The following is a 19,300-nucleotide window of genomic DNA, read 5'->3' as shown; positions in this document are numbered from 1 at the left end:
AACTGTGTGGAGGTTCTTCAAAGAGTTAAAAATGGACCTGCCCTACGACCCAGCAATTGCACTGTTGGGGATTTACCCCAAAGATACAGATGCAATGAAATGCCGGGACACCTGCACCCCGATGTTTATAGCAGCAATGGCCACAATAGCCAAACTGTGGAAGGAGCCTCGGTGTCCACTGAAAGATGAATGGATAAAGAAGATGTGGTTTATGTATACAATGGATTATTACTCAGCCATTAGAAATGACAAATACCCACCATTTGCTTCAACGTGGATGGAACTGGAGGGTATTATGCTGAGTGAAGTAAGTCAGTAGGAGAAGGACAAACATTATATGTTCTCATTCATTAGGGGAATATAAATAATAGTGAAAAGGAATATAAGGGAAGGGAGAAGAAATGTGTGGGAAATATCAGAAAGGGAGACAGAACATAAAGACTCCTAACTCTGGGAAACGAACTAGGGGTGGTAGAAGGGGAGGAGGGCGGGGGGTGGGAGTGAATGGGTGATGGGCACTGGGGGTTATTCTGTATGTTGGTAAGTTGAACACCAATAAAAAATAAATTAAAAAAAATTATGTCAAGGTGGTCTGTCTCTCTCTGCTAGAAAAAGGTGGAATTAGCCACAGGTACATAAAAAACTAAGCAAATAAAAGAGGAAAACAACAACAAAAGTAAGATATATAAAAAAGAAATATAATCAGAAGGCAGCCTGGGTGGCTCAGCCAGCGGTTTAGCGCCGCCTTCAGCCAGGGTGTGATCCTGGAGACCCGGGGGATCAAATCCCACGTCGGGCACCCTGCATGGAGCCTGCTTCTCCCTCTGCCTGTGTCTCTACCTTTCTCTCTCATGAGTAAATAAATAAAATCTTAAAAAAAAAAAAAAAAAAGAAATATAATCAGAGTACATCAAATGAATTGGCAGGGCACACTATTTATTTTGAAGATTTTATTTATTTATTTGAGAGACAGAGTGTGCACATCAGCATGAGTACAAGCTGGGGGGGGGGTGGCGGAAATGGGGGAAAGGGAGAAGCAGGTTCCCCACAGAGCAGGAAGACCGATGCGGGGCTCAATCCCAGGGTCCCAAGATCATGACCTAAGCTAAAGGCAGATGCTTAACTGACTGAGCCCCTTAGGTGCTCCAGGAACCATAGCTGTAATAATAACATTTTGATCAAAAGCCATGATAAAACTACACTGGGAAGATAGTAGGAGGGAAGTAAAGGTATGATTGTGATAGTGTGTAAGGAAATTAAATCCTCATCTACTATAACAGGAAGCTGACATAAGTATCAAAACTGAAAAATCCAGCAAAGCTGTTAAAGCACGTCATTTAGAAATATGTCAGCAAATGCCAGTGGAAAGAGTCAAAGGTAGAGAAGGTAGATGATTCTAGACACTAAAACTGGGAAGGTAGAGGGGTGCCTAGATGGCATAGTTGGTTAAGGGTCCAACTCTTGATTTCAGCTCCGGTCATGATCTTAGGGTCATTAGATTGAGTCCCAGGTTGGGCTCCAAGCTCAGCAAGGAGTCTGCTTGAAATTCTCTCTCTCTCCTTTTGCCCCTCCCCTGTGCACATGTGCATGCACACACATTCTCTCTCCCAAATAAATCTTCAAAAAAAAAAAAAATTCAACTGGGGAGGGGAGGAGGACAGTTGAGAACAGGGGAATGCTATTACTGATTTTGAGCTTTTTATACTCAACTTTCTGAACGACATATATATTTATATACTATTTGACTTTCTGAGCAATATATTAATAACAATTAAAATTTAAAATAAAAATGGCAATATAATAAAAGACATACTATTTTATCTACCAAATTGGAATATGTTAGAGACCACCAATTAATGAACATGAACTTCCATACTAACTTAGGTAGCTATTGGAATAAAGCTTTCTTGCCATGCAGTTTAGCTAAATATGTTAAGAGTACAAGATAAGCTGATAGAAAATCATTTAAAACTATTTGTGGACTGAGTGAAGTAGGACAAACATTATATGTTCTCATTCATTTGGGGAATATAAATAATAGTGAAAGGGAATATAGGGAAGGGAGAAGAAATGTGTGGGAAATATCAGAAAGGGAGACAACATAAAGACTCCTAACTCTGGGAAACGAACTAGGGGTGGTGGAAGGGGAGGGCGGGGGGTGGGGGTGAATAGGTGACGGGCACTGAGGGGGGCACTTGACGGGATGAGCACTGGGTGTTATTATGTATGTTGGCAAATTGAACACCAAAAAAAAAATAAATTTATTATAAAAAAAATAAAATAAAATAAAACTATTTGTGTGACTCACTTTTTCCTTGGTAATACACATTTAAAATTAGAGAAATAAATTAGATGATAAAACTTTCAGACTGTAATTGTCCTCTAAAACTCTGAATTTTCATTTTCACTAAAATCCCAATGTTTTCATTAATTTACTTTACATTAAGTCTGTATTATTACATTAGTAAGCCTTTAAAAATCAATCACAGTAGGTGAGTCCTGTGTAGAAGGATAATCCTAGACAGAAATTTGGGGTTCTAAGGCCTGTGCCATGATTTGGTCAGTTCTGCTGGGGCCTTCATTCACATCCCTGAGGGGATAGAAAGGAGACCTAGGAAGAAATGAGGAAGGGCTCTGAAAATAAAAGGTGTAAAGGTTACTGGGCAAGCGACTGAGAGGAAAGCTATGCAGGATTTTGGCTAGTGTGACTGCAGTTAGTGTGTAAAAGTGGACTGAGGGACGCCTGAGTGGCTTAGCGGTTGGGGGCCTGCCTTCGGCTCAGGTCGTGATCCCGTGATCTGGGACCGAGTCCCACATCTGGCTGCCTGCAAGGAGCCTGCTTCTCCCTCTGCCTATGTCTCTGCTTCTCTCTCTCTCAGTCTGTGTCTCTCATGAATAAATAAATCGATCTTAAAAAAAAAAAGTGGACTAAAAAATCACTTATTGAGACATTCTGATATCCAAAATGTCAAAGTCGCACTAGCATATGTTAGAACTTAAAATCAGACTGGATCATACTGGTGTTAACATTTGGATTCCACAGTGAAGCAAAAATTTCCTTAGTTATTAATTGAGTATTTACTATATACTATAAGTCATGCTTTGTAGAAGAACCCAGAGCATCATGGTCATGAAAATACCTTCTAAAGGATACAGGTAAGGGAAAGTGGATGGGAGGATAGATGACACAGGAGTTGCCAGGAGGTGATAACTGCTATAGCTGGAGGATTCACTGCTCTCATTTATATATGAAATTTTCCATAATAAAATTAAATATATACTCTGATCTAATAAAATAATAGTTCTCCCCATTTTCATTTCCTTTTACAGCTTCTTTCATGAATTTATATTTTGAAAGATTAATTATACTTAATGTGTTTAATCCTTTTTATCATTCAGATACATTAACCAGAGCCCACAGTGAATCTATGATAACCAACCTCCTAGTACTCCATTCATTATTCATTCTACACATCACTTCCAACCATTAATTAGCCTCTATCTGAACATTTCCAGGGAAAGATAAAGCAATTAAGTTCAACCAAGTCCATTTTTAGTCACTGCAAATTGTAGGAATGTTTTTCATTATGCTAAACTATTTCCTTATCAAAACTATGATATATTTCTCCCAAGTAGTTGCACTTACTGAAACTTCCAGGGACTCTACCTTGAGTTATTAATTAATTCTGTAAAATCTAAAAAATACAATCACTGGTTAATAGTTACTGGAATTTTTCAATAAAGAATCTAACTTTTATTTTTATTTATTTATTTTTAAAGTATTTTATTTATTTATTCATGAGAGACACAGAGAGAAAGAGAGAGGCAGAGACATAGGCAGAGGGAGAAGCAGACTCCATGCAGGAAGCCCGATGTGGGACTCAATCCAGGGACTCGGGGGTCATGCCCTGCACCAAAGGCAGACGCTTAACCGCTGAGCCACCCAGGCATCCCTACAAATCTAACTTTTAAAACCCACAAGGAAATGATAACATATAGTAATTGAACCATTATATCTCAAACACTGGTTGTAACTCTTAAGCATTTTTGCCTTGTACCTAGAGATCTTTTAAGCAAAAAAATTATTTCCCAGTTTTCTTACCTTCAGGCAAACGTACTAAGTGGTTTCTTCTTACATTAAGGTCTCTCAAGGCCTCCAAATTACCAATTTGGGAAGGTACTGTTTGAATTTCATTGCAGCTCACATCCTATTTAAAAAAAGATACAAAGTAAAGAATTGTTCTAATATTACAAACTTGCCTGCTTTAAACCATGTGTAGAATGAAGTTTGATAACACCTGTGGTCTGTTTTAATTGTAAAAAAAGAAAAAAGATTCTGTGTTCAAGAATAATTCCACAGTCTGTACTAGCATTTAATTCTAAGAACTTATAGGCTGCTGACTGATTTTATAAATTTTTATATTGATCTACACTAATTTTATGAGTAGAACAAAAATTAAATGACTTATGTGTAGACAGAAGGCCTAGTATCAGATCAAATGAAAATTCTAGTGAAAAGGTAATTTAGAAAAAAGTATAGAAACATCTATTCAAGACAATATTTTATTTTATGAGTGTTCTAATGAAACTAGAAGAAAAAACAATGATAAAAATTATAATGAAAAAATTAATTGAAAGGAAATTAGATTTTCAAAATAACAGCTTGCTTGCTCAAGAATATAAAATAAAAATGCATTGAAGATGACTCAATTCTTTATTAAACTAAAAGTGAGGGGAAAAAATAATAAAGTACATATAACTCATAGGCCATGGAAAAGATACTGCCTAATTGGCATCTGATCAAGCTGGTACCAATACATGTTTTATGTAGGCCTTTTGGTATCTTGGTCAAAGCTTGATTCCACTGATTCTGATAAGAGACTGACCACAGATTCCAAGAGCGACAAATTCAGAATTCCATAATCCTGAAACCAGCCAGAAAAATGTATAAATCTATGTGTAACAGCAGGAAGTTGTTTAGGTTAACAAAAGCTCCAAATGCCACACTAACACTTAGAACTCCTCCAGTATATGAGTAAAAAGACAATTTTAATGGACTATTAGAAAAGACCACTTACTAAAAAAAAAAAAAAAAAAAAAAAAAAAAAGAAAAGACCACTTACTAAAAACTTCAATAAGCTTCAAACATTATTTTTAAGTTTTCCCATAATATTCTTAAAGAAAATATTATTTTTACTTTTCATAACAATTAATGACTGAAGTAGAATCAGTAGCTATGTTCTTAGTCCAATGCTCTGAGTATCAAAGTTAAAAGGAAAAGAAGTTGAAAGGATAGGGAAAATTGAACATGAGCCAGATGGTAACAGTAATCTATAATATTTCTCTCAAGAGAATATTATATATATATTATATATATCTCAAGATATAAAATGTATATCTTGAAAGACAAAAGTTTACTCTCTCTTAAAAATGAAGGGAAATATAGGTGGCCTGGCTGGCTCAGTTGAAGGACCATGTGACTCTTGAACTTGGGGTTGTTAGTTCAAGCCTCACTTTGGGTGTAGAGATTACTTAAATAAATAAACTTAAAAAAAAAAAAAAGAAGGAAAATAAAAGGAAGAAGCAATAAAAATGTTGTGAGAACATGTTCTATCACATGGGAATCAGGAGCTTTGGGATTATTAATTCTCACTCTGACACAAACTATTCGTATGACTGAGGTTATCAATTTACCTCTTTTGTAGAAAGCTAAAAGCTCCTTCTACAAGACATATCTTTTAGGTATTTATGACTTGATACGCAGAAACAGAAAGTTTAAATGATTTGAAAACCAGAATCTGAATCACAAGTAAAATTAATATTAATTCATGGTAATAACCCAAGTTCTGAACAAATGCTAACATACAAATATTTTGGACCTTATATCCTAGATGTAATTGCTTCTAAATAAATAGTGGTTTAGTATCTAGACTTCAGATTTAATATATTTGTGAATTTTTGCATGTGACCTTTTATATTCATAATCCACCTGAAAAAAAAGAAAGAGCTAATGTGTGGTCCAGTTAAATTATATTTATTTTTTGTTTATGATGTCTATCTTTGTTAATAATCCTACGTGCTACGTGGAACTATCCTCCCAAATCTCAATGGATAGGATATAATTGGACTTTATCATTTCAGAAATATGAAACATGGGCTCTGAAGTTAAGGTAGACTGGTTTCAAATTCTACTTCAATTATGGACCTTGGGCAAATTACTTATCTAAGTGCTACTTTCCTCAGCTGTAGTATGATGATAATTATAATACCTAATTCATAATGTTACTGTGGTGATTACAGGGGAAAAGTCTCATTCCCACACCTAGAACATAAGTACTAAAGAGTAACAACGAGTGGTAAATGAAAGTTAAGCTTCTTAGAAAACATAAGACAGCAAAGAATAGCTTACTTTAGAGAGGGAGAGAGGTGGTAGAGATAGCATGTGAGGCAAAAAAATAAGGCTGATCTTTGCAGTGCCCATTTCCCTATAGGGGCTAACCAAAAATCAGAACACTGATGCTATTAAGATTTAACTTGAAAAATTTTAATGCATTATTAACTTATATCTCAAAAGTTTAATAACATAGAAATCACTTAATATTGGTTAAAATTTAATTCTAATGACTTTCTCCCATTCCATGTGGGCCTATTAGACTTGTACTTTCAGTTCTTCTTAACTCTATGCTGAAGCACCTCAGTACTGATCAACCAGCAAAACTTTACTATCCATACTTGAAAAAAACCTCAAAAACATACCTTAATAATGGGTCTTTACCCCATAACACTATGGTATGACCATGGATATACATATATACATGTGGGACAATAAAGAAGTAAAACATTAACTTACAAGTTCTGTTAAATGTCTGAGATGTCCAATTTCTTCTGGAAGTGACACCAATTTGTTGTTACTAGCAATTAAGACTTTCAATGGTAAATTACACAAGTGCACTGGCAATGTTGATAATTGGTTCCGACTAAATATGTAAATAGAAAAAGAGAAGAGTCAGAAGCTACCACTTAAGAAAAAAATTCTATCTTTCCTATTCTATACTCAGTAAAGCGACAAACATAAGTCTTGAAGGAACAAAGAGGGTAAAACTTGGGTTTTAGCATCCATTTCCTCACTTATCATAAATCTTTGTAGTTTTAGGCACAGTATTATCTGCTTTTTTTTTTTTTTTAAAGATTTTATTTATTTATTCATGAGACACAGAGAGAGAGAGGCAGAGACACAGGCAGAGAGAGGAGAAGCAGGCTCCCTGCACGGAGCCCGATGCGGGACTCGATCCCAGGACTACAGGATCACACCCTGAGCCAAAGGCAGACGCTCAACCACTGAGCCACCCAGGCGTCCCTTATCTGCTTTTTATACAGATTCCTTATCTGTATATTGAGGATTTTAAAACTTCCTCCACCTATCCTAGAGGCCCCTGTACCATAAAACTCCTTTGTAAATAATGATGTGCTACATAAATACAATATTTCATTAAAGTTAATCTTATGTAAGATAAAGTGATTTTAAAAATAGGATAGATGATGATTATCCTCTCTCCTTGTCTTCCAAAGAAGAGTTATAAACATAAAAGTAGTTGTAATCTACTTCCCTCATCCTACATACTTTAAAATCAAATGTACATAAATGAACCAAATATAGTTCTGTGGAAAATAAGTGACAGGTTGTGATTTTAAATATATCACATCAGCTGGAGTATAGGTATGAAATCTTTTATTCATACAAAACATGCAAAATTAGAACTAAAAGCACACATCTATCATTAGGAAAAAAGTAAGTTAAATTTTTACTTATATAGATTTAACTTTTTTTTTTAAAGATTGATTGATTTATTTATTTATTTATTTATTTATTTATTTATTTATTTATGATAGACATAGAGAGAGAGAGAGAGGCAGAGACACAGGAGGAGGGAGAAGCAGGCTCCATGCCGGGAGCCCGATGCGGGACTCGATCCCGGGGCTGCAGGACTGCGTCCTGGGCCAAAGGCAGGCGCTAAACTGCTGAGCCACCCAGGGATCCCCTAGATTTAACTTTTTAATCTCTAGTGTCAATTGGCCCCCTTTTCAAGAGCTTTTGCTGATTTGACTAATATAGATCATGAGCCTTTACAATTTTTTAAATCAGTAATAATTCTATTCCTAGACATTTACCTTAAGAGAAAAATAACATTTATATATAAGAGTCTCTGCCGGTATTAATTTTTATCATGGCAGAAAACTGGAATAAACTAAATATGTGAGAGGGAAAATGAGTTTTAGAAGTGTATAAACTGTACAATAAAATGTTTACTATAAAAATATTTCCAAAGAGTATTTCATGCCAAGGGGAAAAACTTAAAAATCTGACTGAAAGCCTGGAAAAAGGAAAATATCACCATAAATTAAAACATATACAACATTTGATGAATTTTCTTTATACTTTTCTACATTTGCTCATTTTCTCCAATGAACATTTTTAACTTTTTTTTTTTTAAGAAATTTTTTAAATTTTTTTATTTATTTTTTATTTTTTATATATTTTTTAATTTATGATAGTCACAGAGAGAGAGAGAGAGAGACAGAGACAGAGACAGGCAGAGGGAGAAGCAGGCTCCATGCACCGGGAGCCCGAAGTGGGATTCGATCCCGGGTCTCCGGGATCACGCCCTGGGCCAAAGGCAGGCGCCAAACCGCTGCGCCACCCAGGGATCCCCTTTTTTTAAGAAATTTTTTTTTTTTAATTTTTATTTATTTATGACAGTCGAGAGAGAGAGAGAGAGAGAGAGAGAGAGAGAGAGAGAGAGAGGCAGAGACACAGGCCGAGGGAGAAGCAGGCTCCATGCACCGGGAGCCCGACGTGGGATTCGATCCCGGGTCTCCAGGATCACGCCCCGGGCCAAAGGCAGGCGCCAAACCGCTGCGCCACCCAGGGATCCCAATTTTTAACTTTTAAAATAAAAAGAAAACCAAACCAAAACCAAAAAGTAGTTCTCCAAGATATGAAAAAATAGAAAGGAATTAAACAAATGCATTTACACATTCAGAACTTAGTATACAAAAATACAAAATCACAAGAATGAAAGTACTTTCAGATCTGTCCTCATTTGATAAGCTTATTTAAAAATGTAATTGGAGGGATCTCTGGGTGGCGCAGCGGTTTGGCGCCTGCCTTTGGCCCGGGGCGTGATCCTGGAGACCCGGGATCGAATCCCACGTCGGGCTCCCGGTGCATGGAGCCTGCTTCTCCCTCTGCCTGTGTCTCTGCCTCTCTCTCTCTGTGTGACTATCATGAATAAATAAATAATAAAATCTTTAAAAAAAAATAAAATAAAATAAAAAATAAAAAAAAAATAAAAATGTAATTGGAGAATCATAGCTACAAGACTACTACAAGCCTATCAGGCTAATGACCCTTACAGTCTGTTAATTATTGCAAAGCTAAAAACAAAGGGAGAAACTAGAAGGATATAGGAAATATTTTTAATTCAGCCTAAGAACATGTATAAGATACTGCAGTTATGAACAGAGAATGTAAATTAAAAAAAAAAAAAAAAAAAGGAACATCCTTACCTAATATTTAAGAATGTTAGAGCTTGTAGGTTTAGAATCGCCTCTGGTATATACCGAATACAATTTTGGTATAAATTGAGATTCTCAAGAGAAACGAAATGACATGCTTCTATAGGAATTTCTGAGAGACGATTTCGTGACAGATCTGAAAGAAAAAATGAATTAAGTTTAAGGTCAATCCTTAGAACTTATTTTGAAATGTTAGGTAAATAAGCAGGTTTCATGATTGATTGAATTCCGAAGAGTTCCCATTGTGAAGAATGGTCCAGAGTAAACATTCAAATATTTATTAATCAACTGAAAAAACCATTTTAACATATACCTCTCCATCTTCTTGCTGGGGAATACTGATTCTGAGTATCTACATATACCTAAAAAAATAAAACCAGTATTTTTTGCAAGTAACACAAATTCTAAGGCATATCGGTCTACGATTACACCAAAGATCATAATCAAATATCCTAGGACACAAATGGATCTCTAAAATCCACCTTCCCAAAAGCACAGACAACATTCTGAGGGTTTTTAAAAACTTTTATTTATTTATTTTTTTAAAGATTTTATTTATTCATTCATGAGACAGAGAGAGAGAGAGAGAGAGAGAGAGAGGCAGAGACACAAGCAGAGGGAGCCTGATGTGGGACTCGATCCTCGGGACTCCTCACAGGGAGCCTGATGTGGGACTCGATCCTCGGACCCCAGGATCACTCCCGGAGCCAAAGGCAGACACTCAACCACTGAGCCACCCAGGGGTCCCCATTCTGAGTTTTTTTTTTTTTTTTAAAAGCAAAACCAAACTAAAAAAACAAAAAACAAAAAACTCTTGCCCCTTCCTTTTTAAAAGCTTTTTTATTTATTCATTTGAGAGAGAAAGCGCAAGTGAGAGCATGAGCAGAGAAGAGGGTCAGTGAGAGAGGGAGAAGCAGACTCCCTGCTGAGCTGGGTGTCTGACACAGGGCTTGATCCCAGGACCTCAGGATTATGACCTGAGCTGAAAGCAGACGCTTAACCAACTAAGTCACCCAGGTACCCTGCTATACTGCCCCTTTCTTTACTGTTAAAGATTATCAGCGTCACGTCAAAAGGATTCAGGAAAGATTTTTGCTTCCACTGGCCAAAGATGAGGCAATCTGAACTTCAAAAAAAGATAATAATTGCAAAGGACTCAAATCCATCACATATTTTGAATTATACTAGTGTATAATGACATCTCCTCCTCCCTCCCCCAAGATAGAGAACCAATTCATTACCTTGTAAACTAATAAAGGGGAAAACATTTAACTTGCCTTCCCTATATGAACTGTATCACTGAGTAATCAAACAGATGAAAATAAGCATCTCTGTTTAAGTATTCTAGCTATAAATGAAAAATGATGTTAGCATTTTGCAACCTTCAAGGAATTAATGGATCTAGAACTGGGTCTAAATGGCTATCTTAAATTAAGACAATCAGAAATTGTATGCCTCCCTCACGGTCTTGCCAGCGGGACAGACCTGCATCTAATCAAGCTTTTGCAAACTTTCAGGAAAGGCAGAAGACAAAGGAATGTGCTGAAATAGTCATTCCATCATTATCCATTTAGATCATTAAATATACTGTGAGATTCATTTGCTTACCACTGTTTTCTCTCCTGCCCTATCTTAAAGTCTCTGTTGGCAATTACTTGGTGAGAATCCTTTAATGGAAAACTTTTCCTGTATTACTGCATATCCACAACTATCTTGCTTTCACCATAACATCTGAATAATAGTTGGCTAGGTACAGGCACAGTTCCTCTCTTAGGAACCTATAGATGTTATTTTAGCTTCCAGTGTCACACTGAGTAGTCCGGCACATATCTGATGATTTTTCCTTTGTAAACAGCTTGTTTTTTTTGTGTCTCCCCACCATCCTTAACACTCTGGTCTACAACTCTGTGGCTCTGTTAGTCTTTCTTTCTTTTTATTTTTTTTTAACAATTTATTTATTCATGAGAGACACACACACAGAGAGGCAGAGGGAGAAGCAGAGTCCACGCAGGGAGCCCGATGCGGGACTCGATCCCGGGTCCCCAGGATCATGCCCCAGGCCGAAGGCAGCGCTAAACCGCAGAGCCATGGGGGCTGCCCTGTTAGTCTTTCTTTAAACCAGAGAAATGCTCCCCTATTACATCTTTAGTTGTTCTACCTTCTTCATTTGGGGCCTGCCTATCTATCTATCTATCTATCTATCTATCTATCTATCTATCTATCTATCTATCATCTTGCTGCTTCTCCTTCCATGTATCTATATAGGTGGCTATATATATATGGAAGGAGAAAGATTTATATATATCCACCCTCCCCCCCCCAACTCTACTGCTCTTGGTATACTCTTTTACTTAACATTCCATACCAGGAATTTAAGTCTCAACACTAATCACCCTTTCCACAAATTAATATATAAAAAAGCTCTCCCTTTTTTATATAGTATGATTAGAGTGCCTCTTTGTTTCTCTTGAAAATCTAAGATAATTTATTTTGTTTTGCCTGTTAAATCTGTCATCTATCTCTTCCAGTTTCTATTTTTGTTCTATTTCACTGAAGTCACTTGTTATAGATGCAATCCTTGTTCATCTTGTCTCTGGCTGCTGGAGTTCCTTTAAGCGAATTATTTTCCTTTGTCCGTTCATGGCTTGCCTCATCCTTAGGAGCTCATTCTTCAAGCTACTAAAGTTTTTGAAAGGCAGTTATCATCAAAATAGCACAAGTAATCTCTAAAATGCACTGAAAGTAAGCTTCCACTTAGGGGAACAGTTCTTTTTGAAAACTCAAAAATTTTTATAATTGCCCCAAAGGCTTTTGCCTCTTATTTCATTTGGATCACAGTATATTCCCCAAACTCACATATTACCTCTAGGCCCCTTGAGCTTGCAATCCTCAGAGTTGTTTCACTATGAAGTGGTAGTTAGTAATTGAAGTTGGGAAACAGATCACCATCTTGCCAAAATGCCTCTCCATATTGTATTTATTAGGAAAAAGTTAAAGCCCTGGTTAACAGAGATCATCAAGTACTTAAGACTAAAAATTTCCTATAGAATCACACTATAAACAATTTCTTTAATACTAAATGCAACAAGAGTTATTTTTATCAATTCCTGTTTAAATTATACTGGTATCACTTTTAAAGTTGAAGAAATGAGGTGTGCCTGGCTGGCTCAGTTGGAGCATGTGACTCTTGATCTCAGGGTCTTGAGTCTGAGCTCACATTGGTTGTAGAGAACACTTAAATAAATATACTTTCAAACTAAAGTTGAAGAAATGAAAGAAATTCGCTGCAAACTGCTACTTATTTAAATTTAAACTTAACCCTCCGAAAAGTCAGCTTCATGTTACAAATTAAATTTAAGCAGGGGGGCAGCCCCAGTGGCTCAGTGGTTTAGCGCCACCTTCAGCCTAGGGTGTGATCCTGGAGACCTGGGATCCTGTCGCACGTCAGCCTCCCTGCATGGAGCCTGCTTCTCCCTCTGCCTGCGTCTCTGCCTCTCTCTCTCTGTGATTCTCATGAATGAATAAAATGCAATCTTAAAAAAAAAAAAATTTAAGCAGGGATTATTATTTAAAGTCAGTTTGCTTAAAATTTTTATTATAGACTAAATTACTTAAAATCCAGGTGGACCTCGGTGGCTCAGCCCATTAAGCGTTAAGAGTCTGCCTTTGGCTGGGGTCGTGATCTCCAGATCCTGGGACAGAGCTGTGTCATGCTCTCTGCTCAATGGAGAGTCTGCTGAGTCTGCTTCTGATTCTCCCCTGCTCATATGCGTGCACTCTCTCTCTCAAATCAATCATCAATCAATCTTTAAATTACTTAAAATCCAGAAAAATGAAATAACTTCCATTTTTTAATACCCATATTAAGCACAGAAAAAAAAAACAGCAAGATATACACTAGGCTGAGATGCATTTCAATAAATGGGTGTTCTTTAAATTGTATTTTTATTTCAATTTGGGAAAACAAGTAGCTTCTTCCTTATGTTAACTGAGTAATACTTTTACATGCTATAAATTCATGAAAGAATCATTTAGGTCATTGATCATATTATGGAAACTATTGCAAAGTACTAATGGCTTATAAAAAATATTTTTTGCCATATTCCCTCAAGGAAGAAATAGTTTTATAGTTAAAGAAATGTGATTTAAAAAAGCCTTTAGGGGTGCTTGGGTGGCTTACTTGGTTAAGGTTTTGACTCTTAGTTTCAGCTCAGGTCATGATCTCATGGGTTGTGAGATCACTCAGTGGGAGTCTGCTCGAAGATTCTCTCCCTCTGCCCTTACCCCAACTTGTGCACTCTCTCTCTCTCTTTCTCTGTCATAAATTAATTAATTAATCAATCAATCAATTAATTTTAAAAAGCCTTTAAGAAATAACCTTCAGTTTTAAAAAAATTATGAGTGTGTATTATTCTTAAAATTCTTTTTCTGGTTATAAAAGCAATGATGCTAACTTCGTAAGTGTAAAGGACTACATAAAACCTATATGCGTTCAAATAAAGAAAATATTGCCAGCATCCTAGAAGCTCCAATGTACCACTTGCTGATCATAACCTCTTCCCTCTCCAAAAGAGAACTCAATCTACTGATTTTAGTGATAAATATTTTCTTGGTAGCTTTAACACTTTAGAATTTTTAGCATTAGTTTCCTATTATTGTTGTAACAAATTACCACAAATTTGGTGACTTAAAACAATACAATTTCATTAATTTACATTTCTGGAGCTCAGAAATCAGCAATAAGTCTTACTGGGCTAAAATCAAGATGTGTTGGCAGGACTACATTCCTTCTGGAGCTTTTAGGGGAGAATCTGTTTCTTCTCTTTAATAGCTTCTAGAGACGATCAACATTTCTTGGCCTTGCCCCATTCCTCTGTCTTCCACTCAGCATTGTGAGGTGGAGGCCTGATGCTGGCTGCCCTCTCTGGTTCTCCTGCTTTTGCCTCCTTGCACTTTTAAAAATCCTGTGACATGTTAAGGATCCTGTCCACCTCACCTTGCTCCCCAGCTAAACCAGGATAACCTTCCTATTTGAATGCTAGCTGATTAGCACCTTAATTCCCCTTTGCCATGTAACCCAACATATTCATAGGTTAGGATGTAAATATTTTGGGGGGGCCATAATTCTGCCTGCCACATCTAAGAACTTCTAAAAGTAGGAGCATACTGTATGTATATTCTTTTGTGATCTTCATTCAACATTTGAAATTTGATAAGGGATAGAAGCAGAAAAACGAACACCTTAACCCAGAAGGCTAATCTACAGCCTGCAGTTTTGATAAGGGTCAAAAATGAGCTGGTTCCTTCATTCTTAGAGGGTCTCATGACTGCCTGTATATCTTAGCCAACAGTTTAATATCAAGCTGAATGATAAGCATCAGAGAAATCTTGCAAAAGTAGTTCCAGCTTCATGCAGCAAAAGTGTAGCTTTTTTCTGCCCATAAGCCCTGTGTCCCTATGCTATAATTAATGCACCTTTTTGTACCAAAAATGTCTCAAGAATTCTTTCTTTGACTGCTTATGGCCCCACATCAAAATTCACTTATGTAAGTTGTATCCTGGAGTAGTTCGTTCATTTTCACTTTCTTCATAGTTTTCTTCTATATGTGCATGCCGCAATTTATTTACTTAGTCTACAACTGATAAACATTTCAATTATACATGGATCTAGATAAATATCCAGGAGTGAAAATGCTATATAATAAGATATTTAGATTTTCAACTTCACAAAAGAATGACAAAAAAGTTTTCCAAAGTGGTTGTACCAATTTACACAGCAGTGTTAATAGTGTTCTTGTGGTTTCACTTCCTTGTCAATACTGGTTATTATGAGATGTCTTAATATGTTTCTGTTTTAAAGATATTCACAGTGGCATTTCATTGTGATTTAAATTTTTCATTTCCTTTATTATTAATGAGGTACTATGGCTTTCCATATGTTTATTGGCCATAGATTTCCTTTCTTATAAAGTCTTTTGGTTTGTTGGAGATCTTTATAAATTCTGAATATGAATCTGGTGTCAATTACATGTGTTGCAAATATCTTCCCCCACTCGTGTGGTTTTAAGTTTCACAGTCTTTGTGGTACTTTTGATGACAGTCTTTAATACAGTAAAATGTTTTATTAATCTTTTCCTTTATTGTTAGTGGTTTTCACAGCTTTAAAAGAAAATCTTCCCTACTCCAAGTTTATAAAGATATATTCTTCTAAAAGTTTCGTAGTTTGACCATCACATTTACTCTACCAGGAATTGATTTTCTAGTATGATGTGAAGTAGGAGGCCAATTTCAATTTTTCCTACAGGAATACCCATTTATTCCAGTGACTGTTATTAAAAAGATCATCTTCCCTCTTATTATTTGCCAGTAACACCTTCCTGCATCTATCAGGTGTCTATATGTGTATAGGTCTGCTTGAAGGCTCTCTAATCCACTACACTACTTGTCCATCTTTATGTCAACATTACTCACTCTTAATTACTATACCTTTATAATAATTCTTGACATCTAGCAGAGTGATGTATTCTTAAACTGCTAAGGTATTCCTACCGCTTGGTTCTTCATGTGCTTCTTGGCTTTCTAGGTCCTCTGCATCTCCTTGTAAATTTTAGAATGGGCTTGTTCAATTTCATGAAAACACTTGCTGGAGATTGCACCAAATCAAACATCTATTTAAGAATAACACCTTTACAATATTGAATCTTTCAATCCATGAACATCTCCATTAATTCATAAAAGCAGCCTTTAATTTGTCTATTAATAAAGTTGTTATATTCCTCGGAAGGGTTTTACATATTGTTTGCCTGCTTTGTCCCCAGGTTCTTATTATTTTATAAATGACATATATTTTTAAAGTTTTACTTTCTAACCACTAGTTACTAACAGAAATAAAAGTGATTTTTATATATTGATTTTGTATCTGGCTTTCTTGGTGAACATTTTTTTCATTGATGTAATTCATCTTGTACAGTCTTAGATAGTTCTAGATCCATAATTACATGGCTATATGAATATTTAAAACTTTTTTCCCTCCTTTATGATCCTTATTTACTGAATTATCTTACAATGTTGGCTAGGATCTTCAGTATAATATTGAATAAAAGTGGTAATAGGTATTTTGTCTTGTTCTTAATTTCAAAGGTTTTCTGTAGATATTCCTTATCAGATTAATGAAATTCCTTTCTATTCCTATTTTACTAAGAATTTTTATCAGTAATAGATGTTGAATTTTCATCAATCTTTTTCTTCATCTATTGAGATGATCATAGGATTTTTATCTTTTTTCTATTAATAAGGAATTAGCTTTACTCCTTTATTCCATTGTTCTTTTTTTATTCCATTGTTCTTTCATTCCATTAGCATAGAACTGATTTCTGTCCTCCTCATGAAACCTTTATTACTGTGAAATTATTTTTTTTAAGATTTTGTTTATTTATTCATGAGAGACAGAGAGAGGCAGAGACATAGGCAGAGGGAGAAGCAGGCTCCCTACTGGGAGCCCAATGTGGGACTCAATCCCAGGACCCCGCGATCATGACCTGAGCCAAAGGCAGACACCCAATCATTGAGCCACCCAGGCACCCCTAATACTGTGAAATTAAATTGACTTTCTAACATTAAATTTTGCATTCCTGAGATAAACTCAATTTAGTCATGGTGCTTTATCCTTTACATTAGCTGAACTGAATCAGTTCAATAATATTCGGTTCAAGATTTTTTCATTGATTTCTAATAACTTCATTATAGTAAAAGAATATGCTTTATGTTATTTCAATCCTTTGGTATTTGTCTGCATTTTCTTTATGGACCAGCATATTGTCCATTATTAAAACCATTCTGTGTGAGTCTGAAAAGAATGTTTATTCTACATTGGACATAATGTTCTGTCTATTAGTTCCTATTTGTTTGATTGCATTGTTCAAGACTCACCTTTACTTTTTTTGGCCAGTTTTTTGTATCAAGTGCTGAGAGGGTTATATTATAGCCTTATGATTACTACTGCTATCTTGTCTATTTCTTTCCGTAATTCTTTAAGTTCTTCTTTTTATATTTTGGGATTCTGTTTTTAGATTCCTACAAAATTTTAAATTATTAAATCTTCCTGGTAAATCAAATTTTTATAATTCTTTTTTTTTAAAGATTTTCAGTTTATATATTCATGAGAGACACACAGAGAGAGGCAGATACATAGGCAGAGGGAGAAGCAGGCTCCCTAAGGGGAGCCCAATATGGGACTTGATCCCCACACCCAGGATCATGCCCTGAGCCAAAGGCGGATGCTCAACTGCTGACCCACCCAGGCACCCCAAATTTTTATAATTCTTAAGTTATCTCTTTTATTCCTAGTATTGTTCTTTGCTTTGAAATCTCTTTGAATGGTTTGGTGGACTGACTTTAATAGAATTACCATGATCCCTGTTCATGCACTTATATAACAGCCCCTCCAAATCAGTTTAAGTGGGACATCATAAGTAACCAATATACAGGTGGTCCCTGAACAATGCGGGGGGAGGGGTTAGGAGTGCCAATCCTCCAGTTGAAAACTGGGTATTACTTTTGACTCCCTCAAAACTTAATTCCTAATAGCCTACTGTTGACCACAAGCGTTACTGATAGCATTAACAGTCAATTAACACACATTTTATATATGTATTATACACTGTATTCTCACAATAAAGCTAAAGAAAAAAAGAGTCCTGGAGTCGAGAACATTTGGCTAATCACCAACAGCAAGACATTATTTTCCTTAAGAAAATCATAAGGAAAATACATTTATAGTACCATACTATTAAAAAATCTGCATATAAGTAGACCCATGCAGTTCAAACTCATATTGTTAAAAATCAACTGTACTTCTATTGGTTAGACTTGGCTTTAACCAACAGAATATTGCAAAGGAGATGTGATGTCATTCCTGTGGTTGTATCTACCTGTCTCTCTCTCTTGCCAGCTTTGAAGAGGCAAGGTAACATGAATTCTACCACTGAAAGGAAATAAATTCTGCCAACAATGTGAAGAAACCTGGAAGAAGACCCTTCCAGTCAAGCCTCTAGATGAGAACTCAGCCCTGATTAACATCTTGATTGAAGTCCTGCTGCAGACCTAGCTAAGCAGTGCCTGGACTCCTGATCCAAAGAAACCATCAGGTTCTTTAAGCTACTCAGTTTGTGATGGATTATTATATAGCACAGGAAACCAATACAGTGAATATACCTATAGAATATCCTCTTTTCTTTAATTTCAACCCTTCTGGATCATTGTGTTCTGAATATGTTTCTTATAAACAACACACAGAGTTTGCTTTCTTTTCACTACAGAACAATCTGCATCTTTTAACTGAAACACTCTATATTTAACATAATTACCCAATGTATTTGGATTTTTAAAAGGGTCATGTTATTTCTGAGAGATGTAGCCATTTGATTATCTACGTTCTTTTCTTCTTTACTATTAGAATCTCAATTATGTTCAAATAGTGAAGTGCTCAGCTAGACCACAGACCAATATTTTCCCATCTTTTTAATCACTAAAGTTCAAACTAGCAAAATATGGATGCAGAATTTAACTATATTTGACTTAGTGACTGACTAGTGTACGAAAATCTCATTTATAGGCAGTGTCCTGAATCCTGTATATAAACCAAAAGCTTCAAAAATTACCTCATGTTTTTCTGTAGAGGAAAAAAGACTTAGCTTTGAGAACCACCTTTATTATCTTTTTTAAA

At 35.8% G+C, this 19,300-nt stretch overlaps 1 protein-coding gene across 15 annotated transcripts in view; it reads right to left on the bottom strand.

Annotated features, from left to right (window-relative positions):
- Positions 1-19,300, bottom strand: part of LRCH3 (leucine rich repeats and calponin homology domain containing 3) — a 125,634-nt gene that overhangs the window by 66,263 nt on the left and 40,071 nt on the right. For all 15 annotated transcript variants that reach the window (XR_012024421.1, XR_012024420.1, XM_072812186.1 and 12 more), the window contains exons 2-4: positions 9,568-9,712; positions 6,851-6,977; positions 4,103-4,208 (exon numbers count right to left, since the gene is read on the bottom strand). Coding sequence is in view for 13 of the 15 variants with exons in the window: in XM_072812186.1 (XP_072668287.1) it covers positions 4,103-4,208; positions 6,851-6,977; positions 9,568-9,712 (378 nt within the window). In the remaining 2 variants the exon portion in view is untranslated. The remainder of the gene's footprint in view (positions 1-4,102; positions 4,209-6,850; positions 6,978-9,567; positions 9,713-19,300) is intronic.

Source organism: Canis lupus, chromosome 35, assembly GCF_048164855.1.
Source record: "Canis lupus baileyi chromosome 35, mCanLup2.hap1, whole genome shotgun sequence".
NCBI lineage: Eukaryota > Metazoa > Chordata > Mammalia > Carnivora > Canidae > Canis > Canis lupus.
This window is presented reverse-complemented; position numbering and strand designations above follow the sequence as displayed.